The following is a 23,464-nucleotide window of genomic DNA, read 5'->3' as shown; positions in this document are numbered from 1 at the left end:
GAAGGGAGAGAGAGAGAGAGAGAGAGAGAGAAAGAAATCAAGGCGGCTTCACCTTTCAGTAGATGACTCAAAGCTGGCAGCGGAAGTGGGGTGTCCCTGAAGAAAAAGCAACAATCAGGCTTCTTGATAAAATCCAGCCATTTGTTTACGTCCATCCGCCCGCCACAGCGCCAGGTCGCCTGTTAATCACCTTGGTATTTCTAGGTCAGCTTGATTGGTGGTGGTGTTGCCTCTCAAATCGGCCCCTGTACCTTGCCTTGCGGCCAAGGCAGACTGCCCCATCGTACGATCAGCTGAATATATATATATATATATATATATACTCGAGGTACCGGTACTTTGGAGAATCTAGTCTAGTTCTAGACTCTGTTCAAAAATCACAGCCTTTTTTTCAATTCCAAGCCTACTGAGAAGCAATCCATAGTGAATCTATTTTACGCTTTAAGGGGGTTGAACAGCCCCTGCTGATTTTCTTCACATAAACCTTGGCTGCGTCCTCAAGCTTCAGCACCATAATACAGAACCTGAAGTAAAAAAGGTTAATGGCCAAGATTCCCCGTTCGTCCTGTTTCTACTCGCTCAGAAATCCGAGACAGACACCTTGACATCGACACATTGATCTTCAAAATATCTGCATGCCTACTCTGCCCTGCCTATCGAAAGCTATCCCCTTACACGATGGAAGCGGACAGTGATAACTTGAGGTAAGCCAATGACCTGCAAAAGAAAAGAGACCAAAAGAGCCAGTGGACTGGAAAACAGATGGCTATCACGTTTTCGTTACCATGCTGACGTGGGCAAATCAATACCTGCCAGGGCGACGGGAGAGAGCCGCCGGTCTGCTCACCGACAAAATGAAAATACCACGAACCCATCTGTGAATTTACGGTTGGTCAATCCATTCCGAAAAGAGTTCATCACATGAGCGATTCCTCCATGAATGATGGCAAAAATAACTGCTGCTAACATGTCGATACCACTCGTTCCACCCTGCTTACTACCTAAAGACGGGATCTGAGGGGCTTCCAAATTTACGTCAGTCACAAATCAATGACCTACCTACTATACTAGTCTACATCGACAATTGGCCCATGATCTGACGACTCAACTCTTGAAGAAATAGTTCATCGTTATCAGTCTAGTCATCGGATCCGGCGTCTTTACCAACAATGGAGAGGCCCTGAAGGTCGCAGGACCTATGGGCCTTCTTTATGCTGTCATTACCTTTGGGATTGTGGCAATCTGCGTCGGGGAAACTATTGGCCAGCTGGTTCAGCTTTTCCCTACACGCAACGCCATATTCCAGTATATCCACACATTTGTCGACCACGACGTCGCCTGGGCCACAGGCATACTGTATTGGCTGACATACTCGGCAATAATCCCGTTTCAGGTCCTCACAGCCTCCAGGCTTCTCGAGTTTTGGTTCTACGAAGGTCCATGGCCGCTCTTGTTTGCCCTTGTTTTGGCGCCGGTTATCTTGGTGACCATCAATATTCTACCCGTAAAAGTGTGCTCACGCCCAGATCTGCGCTTCTCCCTTCCCTTCTCCCTTCTCTCTGCACCCGCCCCCCCCCCCCCCCCCCCCCAATCCGACCAATTTTTCTACTACAGACATCTAGGCTGACGTCCTACTGGCCATCTTTTAGATTTTCGGATGGATAGAAACCATTGCTGGAGCAGTGAAGCTTGCTCTGGTGTTTGGTATATCAATTCTTTTGTTTGTGGTTGCACGCAATGGTATGTATATACACCCGGACAAAATAGCAGGCCCGCGGATCAGCCAATCACGATTATCTTTTTTGCTGATATCAGTGATAATCTAGACACAAGAGAAGATAACTGTAAGTCTCGGGTCTGAAAGTCTTTTAGGGACTCCGCCCATAGAGGCGAGCATTTTTAGATGGGCATATCTGACGCCAATCTTCACAGTTGCTGACGCAGGCTTTCGGGGCAATGAAAGCTACGTCTCATCACCTGGGCAGGCCTTTTTGTATGTCGACTATTCAAAAAGCTTTAATGACTAAAAAAAGTCCCATAATTAAGCATCTGTACATTCCACCCCACGAAGCTAACCAGTCCTGTACTACAACAGCTACGTCCTCCCCATCGTAGCCTTTGGCTATGAGGGTTTCGAGTCCTTGGCGATGGCTGCGTTTGAGGCCAAAAATTCGGGAAAGACGAAGATGCTAATTCCACTATGGATCCATGGCACTATACCTGTTGCCTACTTCTTCTTGACCCTCGGCAGCATTCTCACGGTAGACTGGCAAGACCCGCATCTGCCATCCAGCTACGGCTCAGACACGGACAATGGCCCAGCACAAGTTAAAAAAAGACATGGAGACTGTAATGGACACACTCCCAACAGCGTCGTCATCCTCGGCATCTTCAAGGGCGTAACCACCTTCGGACAAAACGAAGCTTGGGCGTGCTTTGGTCGAGGCGCCATCAATGCAGCAGGCGTCTTGAACGGCATACTGATTTTTACGACAATGTCAGCAGCAAGTGCCGCACTCTACGTCTCGAGTCGCACCCTTTATGGTCTCACTTATAAAGAAAAAGTCGGCGGGAGGTTTGGAAAGTTTCTCCAGGAGTCGACAGGCACGGTGTGGAAAGAAACAGGTGCCCCGGCCAAGGCGGTAGTGGCGAGCGTGTTTGCCTTGTACGTGATTATTGGCCTGAGCTATGTCGCTAGACAAGGTAGCAAGTCAACTGCTGATGTAAGTATTCTCTCAATTCATTGTATTATACCCCTTTTTGCTTCGCCCATGATACCTCCTCCTTGCTAGGAGTAAAGCATATGCGTGACGCGGTTAGTACTGACCATGCTTCCTAGTTTCTGCATATTTTTGGGACTACACTGGGCGTTTCGGTTCTGATAGTATGGGCAGTGTTATGTTTTGCCTATCTGAGGTATTGGTATTGGTAAATTTGACCCTCTCTGTTTTTTTTTTTTTCCTTCTTTTTTTCGCAGAAAAGCCCAACAAACATTCCATTCCTCTTAGGTCCACTGCTAAATATTCACTCTAAAACTTCTTACCAGGACCTACCGACACAAAGGAAGATTGTCGGATGAATACCTGAAATTTGTGCCCTCCGGCTCTGGCCACTATGAGGCCAAGGGACTAACTTTTGGGCAACCATATATGGCGTTCGTTGGCTTTATCTCATGCACCACTGTCCTTTTTCTCGTAAGCAACACCATGTGGAAAAATGGTGCTGATCCTGTCAGGTTCTTTGCTGCTTTCTTGTCAGTAAGTAACAATCGTCGCTTGGGCCGTGTGTTTTATCCCGTTGTGGCACCTAAACTGACTGTTTTTCCACTCCCTTGCAGCACATAATCTTCGCCCTCATCGTCATCGGTCGCAAGCTTTTTTATACAGCCTACCCTAAGAGAGACGGTAACGACAATGTTGTTTCCGCATGGGCCTCTGTGGAAAGTGCAAGCCAGATTGAGGATAAAATACAAGAGCTTATAGATCTTGCCAGGCGCTTGGAAGATGAATTCCCCGAGGGGCAACAGAACGGGGAATCAATACAGTTGCAAATCCTCGGCAGCAGTCAGGAGCAGAGCGATGAACGGCATGAATCTCAGGGCCGAAGAGTCTAGAGGTAGGCTCTGCTTGTCTCGCATGCTCTTCCCTTGGCACAAGTCCATTGACAGTTGACATCCCTCGAAGCATTTCCAGGAGCCATGGTGGATTCAGAAGGGCCAGCACTCAATGCGACGTTCTCCAAGCTTATGACAGGATTCACCGGCCCGCGCGGGGGGGGGGGGGGGGGCTTGCTCTTGGGTGAACATTTTTACTTCGCAGAAATATTGGCTTGCCGCGAAGCCATTTGCTAGAAGCTAAGCCACCAGCAATTGATCATAAGATACCTTGACGAGAAGCTGTTCCATGAATTAATCATGTGCTTGAATCAAATTAGAACCTCTGGATGTGCTACCTAATCAGACACGGATTTGCCACAACTCTGTCGGCAAACTATTATTACCTATGGTATGCTCCCAGTTGATACATTCAGGACGTTAGAATTAGCGTCGACGATAATGTTGCTATGGCAAAAGTCGGGATAATACAGCGGGAAAGAGCCGCTAAAGTACGGAATATGATGCAGTGTCACATACGAAGGGCGAATCTATTGATCCTGCTGAACTTAGAGAATATTTGCGAATGACTGATTATTATCGCACCAAAATCGAAATTTTTTTGAACTTTTGCTGGTGGACTGTTCTTCGGCCGCTCCAAAATCAGTGGGAAAGGGGGAAGCAGCTGGTTTGCACACAAATGGCTGGGCATACTACCATCAGGCGGACTGGTAGGGAACTGTAGCAGCACTTACAGTTATTTGACCAGGCCCAACTTTGTATGTTTGCCCAGGGCCCTGATAAAATTGCACAGACTGCTTTCGACAGGGCCAAGGGGATCACATCCAACGAGCTAGCTGAGTATTAGTGGTCTAGCAAGTCGACGGGTAACTCGGGAAAAGCAGTCGCGGTATGGACAAGTTGAGTCGCCAGGATACGAGGAGTAGGACCGTCAGTCGTATAACAAGGACCACACAGTAGGAAAGCGAACAAGATGTGAGACTGGCTTCAATATTCACAAAAAGGAACCCTGGTTGTTTTCTTTGTCGTCACATCAGTGCTGAATCCCCGGGGGCAGCTCGGCACTGCATGTTTGTACACTCGCACTGCCCATCGTACTGTCGATAGCACGTCAAGACCTCGGCGTCCTGCGCGACCGGGTCGAATTTATGAGCAATGAGTTGGAGAATATATATTTCTATCATTGGCGGCACTAGCATTGCTTTGATTGTTGATCAAATCGTTCTGCGGTGCCTCCAATTAGCGCAGAGTAGCAATTAAAGCAAGCGCAAACACTGAAGCTTGGTCGGCTTTTGGCGGCTGCGGGGGGATTTGCTTTTAGTGTAGTTCTAACATCTTGGATGTTTTCCTAACCAACACCCCGCGACAATACGTCAGCGGCAGAAGCGCCTGAACCACAGCGACAGGTACATGACCCCGCCCACGAGCATATACAACATTTCCTTCACCTTGGATCATAACGCTCGAATTCCCCAACCATAACCAATCCACGTTCCTTCCTGTTCAAAAAAAACCCTCCATATATTCCTCCACGCCAGGGTACACTCTTGAACAATGACCATCAAGCATATTGTATTGTTTCAATTCAAAGCCGATGCCAGCCCAGAAGCTATACAGGAAGTATGTCCCCGATCAACAGCCTTGCCAGCCAATACCGTATGAACAGAGCAACGCTGATCATAAGACACCGTAGGTCTGCTCCAGCATGGTCGCATTGAAGGATAAGTGTCTGCATCCCGAGTCCCAGGCGCCGTACATCAAGTCCATGTCTGGGGGCAAGGACAACTCGCCGGAGAATCTCCAAGTAGGCCATGTTTTTTGAGTCACTTCTTTTTTTTTTTCTTTTTTTTTTTTCTTTTTTTTTTTTTTTTTGCTCGACTGAAATTCTGACGGCTTCCGGGCAGAATGGCATCCAATATGCTTTTGTCGCTGAATTCGAGAGATCCGAGGACAGAGACTACTATGTGGCAAAGGATCCGGCGCATCAGCTTTTTGTGAAGACTGCTGGGCAGATAATTGAGAAAGCGATTGTCGTGGACTACACGATTGGAGTTTTCTAGAGTGGGCATTTTACGCATACTGAGCATAATTTATTGGTACACACAAGCTCTATAAGTGCATCCCAACTCCCAAGATTCTCGCAAACGCCGCCCCGCTTCAAAGAAGACCGCTAGATGGTGCGAAAGACGTGCTCATCATCGCGCATACCTCGATGGGCATCGTCACTTGAGGCGTCTTGTAACTAGGCATGTGTTCATGGCGATATTGGATGTTCATTACATATCCCTCGACTGCCAATGTGTTCAGGTCTGATATCGCCATCCCAATCCGGCGATAATTCCCAGCCTCGGCGTCTACCACTGCAAGAAGCACACAATAAAATGCAGGTTTTGCAAGGACGCCCAGATGCCCTTGAACGGATTGGGACTTGCGGCAAAGACTCGTGATCATGCTTGAGGAGGACGGTTGGAGGTGACTCGGGGCCAGCGATCATCTACTATCCCACTTACACCAGCCTCCCAAAACCGCTTGCTTGTGCAGCGCTAGTGCAACAAGGTTCGTCTTAGAGCGGTTTATGTTTTTCACCCTCGAGGCAAAGGTATCGACAAGGGCCGGCCCGAAAAGGTGGGCGGCAACACTAGGTAATTGCGCCAATTACTTTGAACCTGTTTATTAGTGGGATGCCATGCCTCCGTGATTTGTATACTTTGCTGATGATTGAAATGTGCAGAGTAGCGAGAAGTAGAGTATGTGAGCCACATACCTTGTTCTGCATATAGACTTGCCCGCGATCGAGGCTTTTTTTTCGATGCCAACGAGAATTACACATGGGTAAAAAAAAAGTGGACAGTTAACATATGTGTACATGTAAAGGGCCTAGAACTAGAATTACACCAACACAATCCGAGTGAGTCAAACACAATTAAAAGCATAATTTATTCGCGCGGGAAACAAACTGAGCCATCTCTTTCTTAGTCAAGCCGGGTATAATTGGATCACGTAGTCAGCACATTATATTGTAGGCTTGTCGTGTAACAACATAGTCGATTAGACTAGCACGACAACATCTGCCATCGCGAACACCTCGTCGGGTCCCAGTCGTAATGTTTGTTTCAAGCCGACCACACAAACAAAAATCGTATTCAATATCAATAACCTCGTTTCCGACTCCAACTCAACAGCACAAGCTCACATGGTCACAATAACCATATATATTGCCCAATTTGCCACACTGAACTGCAGGGTATTCCGGGAGGTATGAAGGACAGCTGGTGCAGAAGACCTTGCTACCCGAGGCCGAGGCGCTATCGAAGATGCAACCGAGTGAAACACACATTGCTCTGCCCTGGCTGACGAAATAAGAAGGGTTAATCTTGATTTGCCCATTATTTGCAATATCTATAAGACATTTCTTTGCCGTTGCCATAGAGGTAAGAGTGAGGAGGAGTATTAATTTCACTGTGTTGAGATGGAGTTAGCTACATTGTGTGGTTTTTTATTATTATTTAACGGTCTTGGGGTCAGAGTGGCCTTAGCTTACTATTGCAATGTGTTTGACTGGAGAGATCCGGAGGTTGATGAGCGAAAGAACTACGACCTCTCCAACAGAACACAGTTATGGGTGTTTATATACTATTTCTAAATGAACAGTTATCATGCGTGCACATGTAAACGCAACGAATTGGACAACTGAATCACGCGTTCAAGTGAAAACCCAATTGTATAGGGTGGTTAGCGGTCCCCTTGTGACGGGAACATGACATAGATGCAAGGTTTAAAATCAGTCAGTATAGGTGCGCCTGGCATTGAAACGTTCGGGGGGCTCAATCTATATCCAAGCCAGGCTTTATCCAACAATCACGGCTGACAAAGTGCAGAGGCTAGACTGTGACTCTATTCATGTTGATGTTATTATGGAAGTTTGCTGCGTGGTTGCACAAAGCATGCTTAACAATCTTAAAAAAGTTTACACTGAATAGCGTAGTATTCCAACCTCCGACTCGGCCCAGCGACCCGCATCTCCCAACAACAAACCGGACAGGATCCAGCTGACCAACGGCTACTCGCCCGAGTTGTGAGCCCAAACCCGAATCCGAATGGCTCTCGCGACACTCAGGTACCAGTTCTGCTCTCTCTGGGTTGGCCAGGGGAGAGCGGACTGGATCCTGTATGTTATAGGGCGTATGGTTGTGTGTGATGGAACAACGAATATGCTGGTACTATATACCATAGCGCACGCAGATTCTGGGGTTGACGGCCCGGGGGCGTGAAGATGGATCAGAACCCAGAGACTGAGCTGAGGGGAAACCTTTGGATGTGGACGGCACGGAAAGGTCTGTCCCTCTGCATAGACCATCGCATTGGCAGCTAATGGCAGCTGCAGTTGGGAAACGCGGTTGAGATGCACGTCTTTACACCCATGCGAGATTGCCAGCCTCCCGCGATTAGGGGGCACAAATCTGTAGTTGGTAGGACGTAGCTGGGTAGGCCTCACTAAGCCGCCGAAATTAACCGAGCTGCACCTCTGAGAAGCACAGGTTACCCTGGCCGTGGCTGATAAATACGTTGTCGAGCTTTATATCTGATAGAATGTTTAATAATGCATTGACGAAGATGACAGCCGAGAAAAAAAAGGAGCAAGAAAAAAGAAAGGAGTGCAGCATTGGGCAATTTTGCCTGTATGAACCATGGCGTCTTGTGAATCACTCGGAGAGATTCGAGGACGCAACGGGCTATTTGCTTAATTTCAGGGCGCGAAAGGGTTTGTTGTTCGAGTCTGTTAGACAATTGCTACCTAGATATCGAGATAAATTGACAGTGGATCGGTGGGCTCCTGGATTTCGTCGACCAAAGGGCGGGCAAGCCGAGTTTTGGACCTTTCTTCTTGCAAGTTCCTGTACGCGAGGACAACTCGACTGGCGAGGTACACTATTCCTTCGTCGGTGGCCTTATGCAGCTTCTTGAGGATGGTATAGGACGAGAGACGGCCCTTGAGGACCGCGCCATTGGTTTATTCTTATCGACTCGTCGCGTTCGTCGAGTGTCTTTGCTCCTTGTTCCCATAATGCACTGGGCGGGCGCGATATGGCGGGCTGGGTTGTCTGGTACAGGTGCTCGGGCCCCCGAATTGCCCAAATAGGGAATTCAACCATGACAAACACAGCCATAGACGGCGTCAACTTAGCCACCACTTTTCGACTCCGATATTAGGTATCTTGGTGAAGAGGCTTGTTGATTTGTTTGCTGTCAATCCACCAGACGAGCTTTATGTTTACCACTTCTCCTGTTTCAAATACACTGTACAAATATTTGAGACCGCGGCAGATCGTTGTCTGTTATTTGCCCAAATCCAAAGTCCCCTCTGGTTTCCGTCAACATTGAAAAGTCAGAATAAGATATTGGGAAAGGTCATATTGCCCGCCTGGGCTGGGAGCTTTGGATCACTTCTTTCAAGTCATCTTCCGATAATCTTACTGTCATTGTTTCGCGCTCTGCTGGCCCATGGTAACTCTCCACGAAGATGGTTTCAGCGCCTTTCAACCCCTACACGCTGATAGCTGACAGAGCCAAGAAGCATCTGACCCTTGCATCGTTCGTGACGGTAGGTAGGTTTGGGCTGCAAGCACTGCTTTCCCCAGGTTATATACTCATCTTCAACTAATTGACCTTACTGATTAAGCCGGGAGCAGAGTCAGGTCTTGGCATGTTAGTTTGTAATAAATGTAAGATATAATGTAGCATTTGATTTGGGTTGAAGTGCTGTCAGAGAGTGCTGTGGTTTTTCGTCATCCTTATCTCATGCAGGGTCGAATGTAAAGGCAGAGCAACTATCGCCCCATGTGAAGCAGACAAGCAGAAGATGGCCTTTATCGTCAATTTCCCTATGGTTGAACAAAAAGAGAAAAGGAAAAACCATGCCTGTTCCAGTCGGCTATCTGACTGCCTGTGAATGTTGTGATTAACTGCTCCTGGCTGACTGATCGCTATCGACACGCCTTCCACTTTGATGGGTCCTGACGCTGTGATTATGTAGTACAATTATGCATATTTGCTTGCTCCCTTAAACGTCTAGACAGATCCGATGTTGCATTTGGCTAAGGCAAGCAAGTGGTTGGTAGTGAGGCTAAGGTCCGAAAACAAGCATGCCGATGACAACGTGCCCCTGGGAGTTGGGACGTACAGCAGGAAAACATGCGACACCTGCAGCGAATGGCTGGGCTGATGGTTGATTATGTAACCCATACTAACAGCCTGCGTGGCCCTGGTCGCCTCAGGCTCCACATGGCGCGTGCACCCATCTGTCCCGCCCAACCATCATTCGTTCCTGCTGAAATGGGTACCGACCGAGTGAGTGGCAGCTTCCATCTGTTTCGTCACAGCCAACCTCAAGCCTTCTTTCCTGTCACTCAACCAGCCGAGTCATCTCAATGACAAATTTATCGAGTACAAAACCCACGGCATCCGCAACTGCTTACACTTGCGGTCGCTGAGTATCATTCAATCACATTCGATGTCCTAGCTCATTTGTGCCACCATTTTTCTCTGGTTGGGATCTTTGCGATCGCATCGCTTTTGAACCTCGGCCGCGATGATGCAACCCTCGACGCTGGCGCTTGACCTCTGCTGCGGTCGGCCTTTGTGCCCCGCAAGCATTTCAAATGCCATGACCTGAAGCAGATTATTGTTATTCAATAGAATCTCAATCCTCTGTCACAACAAGCACTTTGCGGCGCGAATCCCAAGACGACCGACACGCGGCCTCGGGCCACCGCGCTCGCCGTCTACAGCCCACCCAGGCTCGTCCTGGGCAGGACGGAAAAAGGCCTAACGAGGGTTGCCCGGGCACAGAGATCATGGACGGGCAACGGGTGAAGACATCACGCAATTTACGATGTTTCACGAGCTCATGGCTGCAATTTTCGGACAAAGACAAAAGAATGGCAGATATTTAGAACGGCGTCATCTAGTGAGTTTGGCGTCACTTTTCAGTTGTCGCATCTGCCTCCGCTTCACTTGATACTCATCTCGATTCCGTCCTCAATCAAAATTATTTCCGATTGCCTGAGCCTTGCTAATCGAATGTCCCTTCGCAGGAGAAAAATTGGGATATCGGCGGCTATTTGAGACCTTGCTTGGACCATGAATACCACGTATCACCGAACGACGTTTACGACCCTTATGTCACGCAACGACAAGACGACGACTATATCCCGGCGGTTATAACCGCACTGGATGGAGGAACATGGAAGTCGACATGCGACATGTTTCCTGGATGTGGCATGCTTGAAATGATGTTACTCCGCTACGTGCAAGCATGGGCTAAAAAGTAGGCTACCTTCACCATCTGTCTTTGATAATAATCGCCCCGCGCTTCCGATACTTGCTTGCTGACTTGAGTTCTCTCAAGATAATAGAGATTCGCCACCACATCTTGTCCTGGGCAGGACTTTAAAAGGCCTGGACTCGCCTTCGGTCTCATGATTACCGAAGGGAATCCCGCCGTTCCAGCTCGAACGGATGCAATCCTGTTCGATGAACTTGATTGCAGGCAAGTGGTTTAGTACCACTAGCCAAATAAAGGTTGAGCATGCTATGGAAACTCCATGGGTGTGTACAGCCTTCCAATTCTCTCTGGTAGTTTGGGTATTGCTCAAAGTACGGGGAGTTTTGGAAAACTGACGCTCTCCTGCTGTGACGACTGGTTTTTGTTGATCGAGCATCAGACAACCGTGGTGCTTACATTTGAGTTTGCACCGTCGGGGTAGATCAGATGACATTGAATAGGTTTTAGCCGCGGTAGAAACCACGGCTAAGACTTCTTTGTGTGAGGTGACATCTGCGCTGCCTGTGCCAGTTGAGTTGGGGTCCCTTCTGAAGGAGATAAGCGCGATAGTAGGGGCGATATGCCGGTTTGCCGCTTTGGTCACGTCAAATCATCACCAAAGCCGCCGCGGCAGAGGCACCCTTGCTCCGGAGCCAGCGTGAGTTGAATGTATTCATCCTTTGGCATTGCCTCGGCGAAACTGACAATCATTCTCGTTCTAGATCACGGACTCGGCCGTGGGGGACCTGAACCCAGATACACGTCACCCTGTTCTTAACACATCGGGTTTTGAACAGGCCGATACTGGGTCTAACAGTCGACTGGAGGGACTATGCATCCCCGGACTGGACTGGTCGCGTCTTCCAGAGGCACCGCGCTATAGTTGTGGTGGCCTCAAAAGTCCAATGCTCGATCCCAGGTTTGTGGGCAATGAGCGTCGACTACGTAAAGGGGACTAGCAGGTGGGGGACTTTTTGCTCGTGGGTGTTCAGAGTTGGGAGATGCCCGGTTTGATTCTCCTCGACAATCTTTAGATACTTCGCTTGAGCGACCGCAAATCCAAGCCTGCCCTTGTCCCCATCATGACAGTTTCCATGTTTCACTGTGAAAGCAAGTATGGGTGGCTCGGCTGCAAACCGTATGGGCCCAAGGCTAACCGATGTGGTGATGCCATGGCAAGTTGTTCTTGATCTGAGATATCAGCTCGTATTTATTGAGCTTCCACGCAAGCCGGCGTTGCGTAATGTCACCACTGCCATTGGCGACAGCGTTACCACGCATAACATGAGCTGGGAGCCAGCTAGAGCAGAGACGGGGGCTTTGCAGTATTCGACTGACCAACACCTGTCTCCGGATCAGAAGGGTGGTGGCGTGCTGACGGCTGATAGTGAGGCAACACCGAGAAAGCAGGATCCAAGGTTTGTTGAGGCTCTGGCCGAGCTCTCTATAGGGTCACGGGGCATGGCAGTGTATTTGAACCACCTCCAAAAGGCCCCATAGGCTCGGTTCACCTTTCTTTTCTCACGCTGAATGATGACGGCATGCATGGAGGCTGGGCACTTTTAGGCTCTCGGTCGAGCTCGGCGCTGAAACTTCTACATTCGGACAAGACTATTGCACTTTGTACATGTCGTATGTCGTGGCTTTGAGCTCGGAACCAGCAAATTATGACTCCGTACGGTAGCAATGTGTTGGTGATCTGGAGGCAGTGAGTCGGTCGCCCCGCGCGCTCGGTTGTTCTTGTGTCCCGCCCTCCGGGGACGAAGGACGGGCGCCAAGCGAAGGGGTATCCATCACGGAGATGATGGAACGTTTAATTTTACAGGGCCGCTCCTTGAGGGAGACATCTGCGCTGCCCCAAAAGTAGAATGTACTACGAAGTTTATAATGCCATGTGCATTGATATTTGTTTTTCCTCTTTTTTTTTCGAGTCAAGTCAATGGGCGGGGGGGATCTCGTCACGAATTTTGAGTTGGGGGGCCCAAACGTTTTGGTACCCAGAAAAAAAAAAGAGTCCAATAGAGAATGACTCGAGCAGAAACGATGTCGCCGATCAATACCTTAGCCATCGCGACACTTTTTCCTCATGCGATTCACAAAACATAAACGGGGTTGCTTGGCCATTCACAGATGGTAAATATAGCAACGGAGGGTGGGTGGGGCGATGAAAGGGGAGCCCAATTGTTTTGGTTGCCGGTAGCCTCAGAGCACAGCAACAAAAAATCAGGAGATGTACGGGGGGGGGGGTTTTTGGTTCAACTGTCATGTAATTATGTATCATTCAATTTAGGCACATTACCGGCTTCGAAAATGAGTGATAATTTCTGCTTATGGGCGGTTAACTCTTCCCCCAGTTGGCTGAGGGGGGTAGCCGTCTCGTCGAGGGTATTTCTTGGCGACGAACCAACTTTTGGGAACGCCAAGGTCTGGTTTTAACAAATACGGTAATATGCCGGTTACAGCCTAATTTTTTGTTGGATGCAGCCCTACGAGGTTTGTGTGTGTGGCGAGATGATTTTATTTTCTCGCCCTATTTTTTTCCCATCTATCATAGCAAGTAGAATATTGTCAACTAGCCGACCGGCAGTAGTGACAATTAAGGACAGGTTATAGGTAAGCTTTTTTCTGCTCTATTGACAGTTTTAATAAATTTTGAGTTTGTGCTTCTGCGCGTTTATTTCTGTCGATCCTTTGGTGCCAGAAAAAATGGGCCAGGCTAGATTGACGGCGGATTTTGGGGGGGCTTGCCTCGCGAGCGCGCCTTTTGTGTGTGGGAGAGAAAGAACAGTCAGCAGAATCAACGCAGCTGTCCTTGGGGGTTTTTGACTGCTGACTGTTGGCTGATGCGGTGCAAAATGCCGAAAATCAAGCTCCCGACGATCAATTGTGCAGGATCCGATTCCTCGCGCGTCGAGGAGGATTTTTTGTTTGTGTAATCCTCTGTTCCTTTTGGTCCAGAGCAGCGATCTGAGCATGCGATCGCTAGCACCCGATCCTCTCCAGGCCTAGTTCTAGAACTACCACGTAGAATTTTTCGAGCAAGGCAAAAACCACCCAGGTAGGAGGTTGTGGCCACACAGACAAACAGAACAACAGGGCGACCCAAGCACGCGGTTGTGCACAGACAGGCGCTTGGCCTGGGCTCTCGTGGCTTAATGGGACGCCAAACACGCCGGGAGAAATTCGGTTGCCCATGCCATCTGATTGTTTGTGCTCAGTTGGGATGACTCGAAGGGGAACAAACAATCGAAGTTTTTTTTTTTTGTTCGTTCCTTGAATTTCAAAGACACCCTGCTCCACAGCCTGTGCTACTGTACCTGACGGTATCACCGTTGATCGACTTGGCACAGAGTTGGCAGCATGACCCCTGCCAGCCCGATCCTTTAGGCTTCCGCGAAATTAATGGGTACGACAACGGGGTAGCGGGCTGCGGGAGAGGGGGGAAGGCTTCTGGTATGAAACCTGTTTTGCAGTAAAATAAAAATATATTCCCCTGTTCTGTTAATTTCAATGAGGAACAGTTGAAAACAAGGAGGATACAGCATAGAATAGTAGGTTTGATTACCCGAGGAGGTATTCGAGCCCCCCTTGTGGTAATACGAGCGAGGGATATCGAAAGAAACCGAGTCACAAGAGGAAAAACAAACAAGCACGCACGCAAGCAAAGCACGGCTTCCAGGCAATCAAGACCAATTTAGGGAGGGGGAGCCTTGGTGTGTAGGTACTGTGTAGCATTGTAGTCACGAATTGCAAGGGTGGGATGGCATCCGAATCGATGGGCGGGCAGCTGAAGAGGAAGGGCTGCGCAAAAAGAATGTGATCGGTAGAGAAAAAAAGAATTAGAGCGCGCCTCGGTGTGCATTGCGCTGTTTGACTTATTCGAGGCGGCTTGACTAGTGCATCCCTATTTTTGTGTCTAGTGTAGATTCCCATGGTATCATGGCAGCATGGTTTTGGTGTATTTGCAAGTATAAAAATGGTGTTTCTTTGGTTCAGCCGCGCGCGTCTTGGATTCCTTGTCCGGGATACCAATAATTGTGCGACCATAATGTGTGATGGTAGTGACAATAACTGCTAATGGATATGCGGGAGGGGCGGAGACGCCATCGCGCGAGTAAGGCCAAGCCAAGTCAAGCATGGCTCCATGTTGTAGGCGGGAACCAAGAGAACGTCGTGCGTGTCTTTCTTTTTGGGGGGAGGGGGACAAGCGACTTGAGTTGCCCGGACCGCAAGCCGGTGGAAGTTGTTCGGTTTGGTCGTTTGGATTGGTTAGTTGTTTGTACGGTGCGAAATCGCCGCGAAAAACAAAATGTGACCATAGCAGAGAGACATGTAAGATGGGATCTGCAGCAATTTATTGGCCCGTTATTCCAAAACCTGCCCTCAAGCGTCAGCGTCAGCATCGCGAATTAGCAGCAGTGCGGGTAGCTATTTAGCACTAACTACTGTATGTCTAGAATCGATCAACAGGCACAGGGCTGACCTTCGGGCCTTTTTAAACACATCAATCACATCTCAGCCTATATATCAATTTCAATTACACAAATCTCAGCTGTGTATTAGATATCTGGCTAGTTCTATCAATGTGATATCTCGTCAGTAGCTGCAACATGTCAAAGTTTTGAGGCTTTGATTGGCCTCGCACGCGGTTCGTCACCGACCATACGGCGTAATGAGCGAACCTCAAGCCCCCAAGACTGTACTGTATTCTTGTCGACCTGGGACGAATCAGGGGGTTGCTTTAATTTTACTTTGGGAGGCCTAATTTCAGCCCACCCTTTCACTAATATCCTTAGGCCCGGTTTTTTTCTCACTCTGTGGGGGGTGAGCCCGACCAACTGGGAATTACCGTGAGAAAGCCTTTCACTCGCAGTCGAGGGGTCTTCCTCGTGCTCCATTAACCGCATCTGCCTGTGTTCTGACCGAAAAGAAACCCCTGGATCTCACTCAAGTGGGGAACCACAGACCCGGGAGCCCCACCCAGCCTAAAAGCGAAGTCCACCGCAGGCATAACCCCTACCGTTCACACCCCCCAGTACCCAAGTACCCATGAGGCGCAGCACATCCAACGCGGCTGGAACTGGAAACTGGAACTCCTTCCGCTTCCTTTTTTGCTGACACTTCCTGCCTGTCATCTGATCTTTCCCTCTTTCTTTCCTCTTTCTTTTTCAACCTTCTTTGGGACATCCAACTATCGTCATTCTCTATCCAACCAGTGCTATTCAGCCTGAGCCAGTCACTCCTTTTAATAGTCGCTCTCTTCCCGCACCTCGTGGTAAGTTCCGAGTCCCCTCGTTTCATCATCATACCTTTTCCTCATCTACATCATCACTTGGTGATACGACTTGACGAGTTCACTTCCGTCTTCTTTCATTCCTTACTGACTGTTCTTTTGTTAGAATAACTTTTTAATACCATATACCCATCTTCAAAAAAAACAACAAACAATATCAGCAACAATGCAGTACTCTCTTGCCGCCATCCTCGCCCTCGCTGGCTCCGTTATTGCCCAGACTCCTGGCTTCCACGCCTTGGTCAAGCCGGTCCGCGATGAGGTCATCCCCGCTGGCAAGCCTTACACTCTCGAGTGGCAGCCCGGTGGCCAGGACGGCCCCGTCAACTTTGTCCTGACCGGAGGCGAGACTCACGCTCTCCTGCAGGAGATTGGCACTGTTGCCAGTAAGTTACACCACATCTTCTCATAACATCCAAGATTTACGTGCTAACCCCGCAACAACAGCTGGCATCGACTCCAAGGTCGGCAGCTACATCTGGAACGTCGACGCCTCGCTCGGCGACAAGAAGGCGTACGGCCTCAAGATCGTCCTGGCTTCGGACCCCACCGTCTTCCAGTGGTCGAACCCCTTCACCATCAAGCCCGTCACCGACAAGCCCGTGACCAACAGCACCAGCTCTGCCGCCCCGTCTACCATCACCTCTGCCTCGAGCGCCGCCCCCACCGCTGCCGCGACCACTCTCGTCAAGACCAACAGCACCACCACCATCCCTAGCAACTCGTCGATGACTGCCACCAAGTCGGGCGCTCCCGGCTCTCCCACCACCCTCACCCAGACCGCCACCCAGGGCGTTCCCCAGGCCACCCGCACCACCACCCCTTCGTCTCCCCAGGCTACCGGTGCCGCCGCTGCCTTTGGCTTCAGCTCGGCTGCTCTGGTTGGTGGTGTCTTCATGGCTGTTCTTGGTCTGTAAATCAAATCATGAAAGGGAAAATTAATGTTTTTGTCATTTTTTGATTTGCATGGTCTTGGGAAATTTGGAGGTAACCTGTATACAGAAAAGATTTCGGGTCAGGTTCTTTATTTTCACATTCGCGAACGGTACAAATGGGATAGATAATATCGCGTCTATGGATCACACTTTTCACTTCTACTCCAATTGAGCCTATTTACTCTCAATCGATGCTAGTATTTACGTTCAATTGACCGTCAGTTTCACACAAAGTTTTCAAAAATGTGTCATGCAATTTCACCTTGTGACTTTAATTACATGCATGAACTCGTGTGTTGATCTCGTTTTCTTTCTTCTCCTTTCGTATCATGCTCACTACGACAGCCTCCTAACGGCAGGTCAAGCTTTTTTTTTTGCCTCATGAATCCCTCCCACTACCAAAAGCCCGGCGCCTACCAATCTTTTTGCAAGCTTTGATGGCTCTGTTGGTGGTGCTTCTTCCTTAATTGCTTCTTTGGTGCTTACTGGGGTTGGACACCAATTAGGCAAGTGCATACATATCTTTTGGTCGATCCCCCACAGAATTTCACTTGGCCCCCCCCCCTCAAAAAAAAACAGGCCAGCGTTGGTTGGGTAGTAGCCGTCAACTCTTTTCAGCTCTCGGCTTTTGCCGGTCCCTTGCGTCTGTCTGTTCGCTCGTGATCTTGGCGATCATCACCTGACCCTTTTCTTGTTGTTCTTGTTTACATTTTTTCCTCGTAGGTGTAGCGTTCACTTCAATGTCTCACATAAAAAGTCCGTGCCAGTCATTTTTGTCGTGTTTTTACGGCATCTCACTGGAGCGCAAGGGGCTGTCGCGCGGGCCTGGTATGTCGCGCCCTGGAATTTTTATAGACTGTTTCAACAGGGCATCCATTCGTCGCCCTGTGAGGCATCAGTGGCTTTTCTTTTTCCCATGTCAGTGACCTCTTGAGCATGGTGGCAATCAACGCAAGGGATGCTTTCTACCTTTAGGATCTGGGTGTCGGCGCGTGTTTTTTTCTCGCGGAGGTCCGGGCTGTTTTCCTCCTCGTGTTGCTCTTGTCGGATCAGTGGGATTGGAGTTTACATTCAGGGAGGAAACGAGGAGCGCCTATGATGATCATACGTTGCTTTTCATCATTGCCGTCTTGTTTAGCCTTGTTTGGATTTGATTCTTTTTTTTATCTCATTTTTTGTCCATGAGCCCTTGGCTCTCTATACTGTGCTGTACTTTCCCGTATGATCCCAACCACCTCGCCAACCACAAAAATTGTCCGGGTACTTCGATCCAAATCGTCGCAACGTTTGCTTTTTTTTCCTTCAAATTCTTGGGTTTCATCCGCCACGAGCCTAGACCACAAGACAAAAAGATCCGAAGGAGAAAAAAAACACCGCATATCTTGGCATCGTTCGTCATGTTTTGCTTATCAAACCGAGGTATATTGTCTACGTTGAAGTCTTAACGATACACTCTAATTCAGCTTTACTAGGTAGCTTGCCTAAAGGGGTCATCTACACAGCCCGAAAAAGGACATCGTTCGCCTGTTTTGAGCATGGGGTGGCTGCTCCTGCTGTGGTTTCGTGAACCGAGAAAGAACGACCCCAGACCTGGCTAGACCCCTTGGTCCGTGGGTGCATTTGTGGCAGCGCGCTTGTGCTGTGCGGCTGACTGCTGCTTGATTCCTTTTTCACGTCTCTCTCACATTAAGATCTTACCCGGTCTCTATAGTACCAAGCCTGGACGAGAAACCAAGCTAACGGTTAGCCAGGTACGGCTTTTACTTTTCTCTATGTGCCACCCATTGCTTTTGTCTCTTATACCTGTGTTTCGGTAATTTTCTCGTGTCAAGCCATAAAAAACTGCCGGAGCATTTCCATCTCGATGAGTGAATAGGCACGAATGGTATCACAGTCTTTCATCAAGCGCAGCCCACATGTGGTAGAGGCAACCAGCTATTGCTAAAAAAGCCTGCATGATGATGCCGCGACGCCAAACGGCGACGCGCCGCCGCGCCGGCGCGCTTCTGATTTCTCAGCTTTGGCTGTTGGGGTGGCTTGGGGCGTCCTTTTAGCGTTAATGGATGAGATTGCTTCGTTTTTGTTCATCATGATCATCATAGACAGTTGAAATCCGGGAGTTTTGCCGTCTCGAGGTAAGAAATACCCCCAACGGACTTGGCAACGGAAGAGCTTGTGGGCCAAAAGCCTAAAAAAGGGATCATCAACCAAAAGAAGATATGAGCGATTGTGAAATTTCGGAAAATACTTGTGATGACTTCACAGTGGTTCGATTGATCAAAAGTGGCTTTTTCAGTCTTGGCCAAGTCATGTTTGGTTTGGGATGACGTGAAAGGCGGCCGGCCATAAGTAGGTAACCTTGCTCATATCATGAGAAACGAAATGAGAAACGAAACGACAAAGTCTTCAGCAAATTAAAATGATCAAACGGTTGTTCTATGTTCAGGAAAACCCCCATTATCGTTTTTTCTGGTTCACTATGGACGCCCATCCGGGTCTACCTAAACCCGTCCTGTTGTTTTTGTTTTGAAAACCAAAGCCAGGGTATGTCTAACATTATAAGAGAAGAGAAGAAAAAAAATGAGACAAGAAAATACGCTCATAAACATAGCCAAGCAATACTGGCCACCAAGATAATGAAACAACTCAAAAATCCATCACCTTTTAAATTCCACTCAGTAACCACCAATCTGCCCCTTGGGCAGCGGCTTGATCCACGCCATGGCGATGTTGATGGCGATGTGCACGATGCCAATGATCCAGAATCCGGTAGCGTAGCCGGTGCCGCCGCCGACGAACCTAAACACGACGGCAAACACCACACCTCCCAGGTTTCCTCCGGCGCCCGTGATGCCCGAGACGAGGCCGTTGGCGTGCGGGTGGACGTGCGGGATCAGGGCAAAGTTGGCGCCGTTGCCGGCCTCGTGGAAGAAGGCCATGAAGATGACGAGCCCCAGCATGGTCGGCTGGTGGTGCGGGTTGAGCTGGCCGATGAGGATGAGCAGCGCGCCCGTCGCGATGCCGCAGACGTGAATCCAGCCCTTCTTGAGCCACAGGCCCCGGGGCCCGCTGCCGGCGGCGTTGTACAGCAGGTCGGAGACGACGCCGCCCAGGGGTCGCGTAATGAAGTTGAGGAAGCCAAAGATGGCGGCGTAGTTGCTGGCGCCCGTCTGGCCCAGCTCGGGGAAGTTCTTGAGGTAGTAGGACGACAGGATCGCGTTGATGGCCAGCTCGCCGCCAAAGGAGCAGAAGTAAGTCAAAACGTGCACGAGCGTCTGCGGGGATGCCATCACGCGGAGGGACTCGCCAAACGTCGGCTTGGCGATGGTGTCGGTGTTCTGGACCGCAGCGTCGTCGCTCTTGATCACTCGCCCAGCCTCTGCGTCCAACAGCTCTCCGACCTGCTCGTCCTTTTCCTTCCTTGTCTTCTCCTTCTCTTCCACAAAGCTGTTTCCTTCCGACGAGTTTGACGCGTTCGGGCCCTTGTCGGTGATGGATCCGGGAACATCGACGATCTTGTCTTGGTTTGTGGCGTCGGTGGTGCTGGCCTGGCCCACCATCTGCTGCGCGTGCATATGCCTCTCGCTCCACTTACCCGTGGGCGTGTCGGGACACAGAAGCAACAAGCTGACGCCAGTGACGATGATCATCACTAAGGGCACCACAAAGGTAAGCCTCCAGGCCTGGCCAGGGGTGTAGCCCATCCTGTGAACGAAGCTGTCAAAGACGGCAGGCATGATGAAGTAGGTGATGCCACCGCCGGCGTTACCAAAGCCACCAGTCAGGGCATTGGCGGTCCCGACGACGTTTTTGTCGAAAAATCCAGTCGACCAGACCTGGCAGGGAACGAAGGCGCCACCCAAAATGCCGATGAAGAAGCGGCTCACGTAGAGGCCCGTTGCGTTCTGGATGAGAGGAGCGAGGCCCAGAGGGATGGCACCAACCAGGAGGACGCCGCCGAAAACGACTCGGGAGCCCCAGAGATCACATAGCGGGCCTGCAACCATGCGGACGAAGAGGGTTGCGACCAGGGAGACAATGTTGGAGTTGGCGACCTCGGCAGCCGTGAGGTTGAGGTCTTTTCGTATCGTGACGGTCAACTATGAGAGAATGAGGCCCAGTGTTAGTGTCCAGCCGTTTGAGTGTCGTACATCCTATGTTGGGGTTCGAGTTCATCTCTCACTTACAAGAGGTGGAAATGTGTACCAGGCCCAGAAGGCTATCATGAAGCCAAACCATGAGAAGAAAAATACCCGACCATACATGTTGATTACATTGAGGGCAGGTATCGACCGGGCTTTCCTGGTGATCGGGTTGACCTCAGGAGCCCGGTATAGGTCCGAAAATTTGACGTTGATACCCATTGTGAAACAGAGTCGGCGTTGTACAGGTGAAGACGCGAACAACCTCTGGTATCAGACTGATGAGTCTGTATGGAGAAACTCTGTTTAGATGGAAATTGGAATGGGAACTAAATATACTCATGTCATGTCGATCTTTTCTCATGGGTGTCGGCCCTATGTTATACAATTAGTTCATGGATAGGTTGCTTATCGAGAATTTGCCCTAGTCGAAAGTCCCTTATGCTTCTATACCATATAGCTGCCCAAAAGACAACCTTATCATCAGCTCACTGGCCAATTCTCTACCCCAGCCGCGGCTACAGCCACCCCTTGCAGAATATGCAGAAAATGGCCGTTAACGGGACTCAAACCCCCATGTGAATCCCGCATTTGGACGACTTGCCATAGTGGAAACCGATAGAGTTTTGCCAGGCCGGACAGAGCCGAGCCAGGATGGATGCGTCTAGCGACCCCGGATCAGGCCGACTTGGTGCCACAAGAGTGGGATGAAAATTGGGTGGGCTGATAAGGAGGGCGCTTGGCTGGGGGCAATGCCGGTCCCAGAACGCCTCTACAGCGGTCGGATGGGGGCTTGGCCACTGATAACGACGATGGCAGGTTCCGCTCTGACTTGGTAGGTCAAAAATATGACAATCCAGGTGAGAATCAATCATCTCAGCATACGGACACTTTTGCGATTAGATAGCATCCCCATGGGGTAAACTCAGGATCATCAAGGAACCTGCCCCTCCCAAGATCGAGGAGGCGCTGTACAAGAAAAGATCCGGCAGAGGCAATTGGGTGTTGAAAGCGCAGCTGCTAACGGTTTCAGGAGTCTAGAATAGCAATTCACGGTGGTTGACCTGGCTAGGGTGTAAAATGCAGGCATATGTCTGTGTTTCCTGTCTATCAGCAAACCCCAAGAGCAACCATGGATTGCCACCGAACCCTTGGCTTAGCTCAACATGAAAGTAGGCTGATAGATATATTGATGCCATCTTGTAACAGCTGAGGTGATGCCACAACTGAGATGCCAAGCATCGGCATTTGGAGCCCAGATTTCATATGACGGCAACGACGCCAACCGAATCGGGAGATTGAGGGCCGTCATCAAGATCAGATTGGCCCTGATTGCTTGCGCTTGTTCTCGCCGCGGGCTTGTCTGCTACTGTTGCATGCGTCTCTGCTCGCTGCCATGTGAATGGCAGACGGTGCGGTTCTTATCTTTTCAGCTCAGCCTCACTTTAAAATGTGGCTGGTGAAAATGTGCTCGATGCAGGGCAATACAAGGATGACATTGGACGCAATGGGCCTTATCTTGTGGGAAGAGAGGCCAGCGTGAATCGGAGAGTAAGATGGTCCAAAGATAGAGAGTAGACCTGGGAGCGGGTGATGCAAGATACAGAAGGACCCACTATCCTTGCTATGTAGAGATAAGGCGGCGGAATACTTAAGGTGCCAATTCCCGCTGTCAGGATTTCCGTCAACTTTGGGTATTTCCGCGGAGCCTTTGGTGGCTGGTGTACTCGATAAGTACGAATCTGGGCCATTCTCTAGGTACAGCTTTCGATTCCAGAAGCTGGTGCGCGGAGGTCCCTTGCTTGGCTGCTGAAGAAGCGGCTGATTGAACCTGATTGACCTCGACTGATGGGTTGAGGGCGCGGGCGCAGTACAGGAAGTTCCTCGGAGGGAACAGAACCTTGAGAACGGTACTACGACAGGCACATGCTGATAAGCGGCTTGGCAAACAACCGATAAAGCCATTGGCGCCCGCCACGATCCCAGCAAGCATGCGATTAAGAACGTCGTTCGCGCTACGACATCTTCAGAGGCGTTTGTTGGATTATTTTACATGGAGGTTGTTGGTTGATTGAAGAAAAGCGAGCTTCTCGACGTTTCTTCTTTTATTTTTGACTTTTCTTGGAAACCCCCGCAGCGGTCGCCTTCAAGAACATT

The 23,464-nt window shown here is 49.7% G+C and overlaps 10 protein-coding genes across 10 annotated transcripts; 9 read left to right on the top strand and 1 right to left on the bottom strand.

The window, feature by feature from the left end:
* Positions 1-814: 814 nt before the first annotated feature.
* On the top strand, positions 815-3,079 carry MGG_13798 (uncharacterized protein; the record flags this gene model as incomplete). Its single annotated transcript, XM_003710848.1, has 5 exons — positions 815-888; positions 1,008-1,035; positions 1,124-1,436; positions 2,080-2,723; positions 3,047-3,079. The coding sequence occupies exons 3-5, from the start codon at positions 1,199-1,201 to the stop codon at positions 3,077-3,079; spliced, it is 915 nt and encodes a 304-aa protein (XP_003710896.1). The 5' UTR covers positions 815-888; positions 1,008-1,035; positions 1,124-1,198.
* Positions 3,080-3,206: 127 nt separating this feature from the next.
* Positions 3,207-3,613, top strand: MGG_13797 (uncharacterized protein; the record flags this gene model as incomplete). The annotated part of the gene is made up of 2 exons (XM_003710847.1): positions 3,207-3,257; positions 3,338-3,613. The coding sequence occupies 2 exons, from the start codon at positions 3,207-3,209 to the stop codon at positions 3,611-3,613; spliced, it is 327 nt and encodes a 108-aa protein (XP_003710895.1).
* Positions 3,614-4,996: 1,383 nt separating this feature from the next.
* On the top strand, positions 4,997-6,019 carry MGG_13796 (stress responsive A/B barrel domain-containing protein). The gene is made up of 3 exons (XM_003710846.1): positions 4,997-5,233; positions 5,307-5,417; positions 5,518-6,019. The coding sequence occupies exons 1-3, from the start codon at positions 5,168-5,170 to the stop codon at positions 5,671-5,673; spliced, it is 333 nt and encodes a 110-aa protein (XP_003710894.1). The 5' UTR covers positions 4,997-5,167; the 3' UTR covers positions 5,674-6,019.
* Positions 6,020-7,269: 1,250 nt separating this feature from the next.
* Positions 7,270-8,753, top strand: MGG_16513 (uncharacterized protein; the record flags this gene model as incomplete). The annotated part of the gene is made up of 3 exons (XM_003710845.1): positions 7,270-7,281; positions 7,599-7,781; positions 8,433-8,753. The coding sequence occupies 3 exons, from the start codon at positions 7,270-7,272 to the stop codon at positions 8,751-8,753; spliced, it is 516 nt and encodes a 171-aa protein (XP_003710893.1).
* Positions 8,754-9,695: 942 nt separating this feature from the next.
* On the top strand, positions 9,696-10,486 carry MGG_16512 (uncharacterized protein; the record flags this gene model as incomplete). Its single annotated transcript, XM_003710844.1, has 3 exons — positions 9,696-9,790; positions 9,865-9,961; positions 10,310-10,486. 3 exons carry the CDS (start codon positions 9,696-9,698, stop codon positions 10,484-10,486), a joined length of 369 nt encoding a protein of 122 aa, XP_003710892.1.
* A 19-nt stretch (positions 10,487-10,505) lies between these two features.
* On the top strand, positions 10,506-11,025 carry MGG_16511 (uncharacterized protein; the record flags this gene model as incomplete). Its single annotated transcript, XM_003710843.1, has 3 exons — positions 10,506-10,580; positions 10,708-10,940; positions 11,022-11,025. 3 exons carry the CDS (start codon positions 10,506-10,508, stop codon positions 11,023-11,025), a joined length of 312 nt encoding a protein of 103 aa, XP_003710891.1.
* Positions 11,026-11,517: 492 nt separating this feature from the next.
* Positions 11,518-11,896, top strand: MGG_15302 (uncharacterized protein; the record flags this gene model as incomplete). Its single annotated transcript, XM_003710842.1, has 2 exons — positions 11,518-11,595; positions 11,660-11,896. The coding sequence occupies 2 exons, from the start codon at positions 11,518-11,520 to the stop codon at positions 11,894-11,896; spliced, it is 315 nt and encodes a 104-aa protein (XP_003710890.1).
* Positions 11,897-12,053: 157 nt separating this feature from the next.
* MGG_04598 (uncharacterized protein) lies at positions 12,054-12,437 on the top strand (the record flags this gene model as incomplete). The annotated part of the gene is made up of 1 exon (XM_003710841.1): positions 12,054-12,437. One exon carries the CDS (start codon positions 12,054-12,056, stop codon positions 12,435-12,437), a length of 384 nt encoding a protein of 127 aa, XP_003710889.1.
* A 3,959-nt stretch (positions 12,438-16,396) lies between these two features.
* On the top strand, positions 16,397-17,147 carry MGG_04599 (uncharacterized protein; the record flags this gene model as incomplete). The annotated part of the gene is made up of 2 exons (XM_003710840.1): positions 16,397-16,616; positions 16,678-17,147. The coding sequence occupies 2 exons, from the start codon at positions 16,397-16,399 to the stop codon at positions 17,145-17,147; spliced, it is 690 nt and encodes a 229-aa protein (XP_003710888.1).
* Positions 17,148-19,572: 2,425 nt separating this feature from the next.
* Positions 19,573-23,173, bottom strand: MGG_13793 (nitrate transporter). Its single transcript, XM_003710839.1, has 2 exons — positions 21,353-23,173; positions 19,573-21,265 (listed from the first exon to the last, which is right to left on the bottom strand). Exons 1-2 carry the CDS (start codon positions 21,527-21,529, stop codon positions 19,841-19,843), a joined length of 1,602 nt encoding a protein of 533 aa, XP_003710887.1. The 5' UTR covers positions 21,530-23,173; the 3' UTR covers positions 19,573-19,840.
* Between the last annotated feature and the right edge of the window lie 291 nt (positions 23,174-23,464).

Source organism: Pyricularia oryzae, chromosome 1 (assembly GCF_000002495.2).
Source record: "Pyricularia oryzae 70-15 chromosome 1, whole genome shotgun sequence".
Classification (NCBI taxonomy): domain Eukaryota; kingdom Fungi; phylum Ascomycota; class Sordariomycetes; order Magnaporthales; family Pyriculariaceae; genus Pyricularia; species Pyricularia oryzae.
This window is presented reverse-complemented; position numbering and strand designations above follow the sequence as displayed.

What these genes read in the sequence shown, in the direction of transcription:
- MGG_13796 (XM_003710846.1), top strand. Translation starts at nt 5,168, where the DNA reads ATGACCATCAAGCATATTGTATTGTTTCAATTCAAAGCCGATGCCAGC. An exon ending in GCCCAGAAGCTATACAGGAA is followed by an intron (nt 5,234 to 5,306) that starts GTATGTCCCCGA and finishes AAGACACCGTAG; the next exon opens with GTCTGCTCCAGCATGGTCGC. An exon ending in ACTCGCCGGAGAATCTCCAA is followed by an intron (nt 5,418 to 5,517) that starts GTAGGCCATGTT and finishes GCTTCCGGGCAG; the next exon opens with AATGGCATCCAATATGCTTT.
- MGG_13793 (XM_003710839.1), bottom strand. Translation starts at nt 21,529, where the DNA reads ATGGGTATCAACGTCAAATTTTCGGACCTATACCGGGCTCCTGAGGTC. An exon ending in GGTACACATTTCCACCTCTT is followed by an intron (nt 21,266 to 21,352) that starts GTAAGTGAGAGA and finishes ATTCTCTCATAG; the next exon opens with TTGACCGTCACGATACGAAA.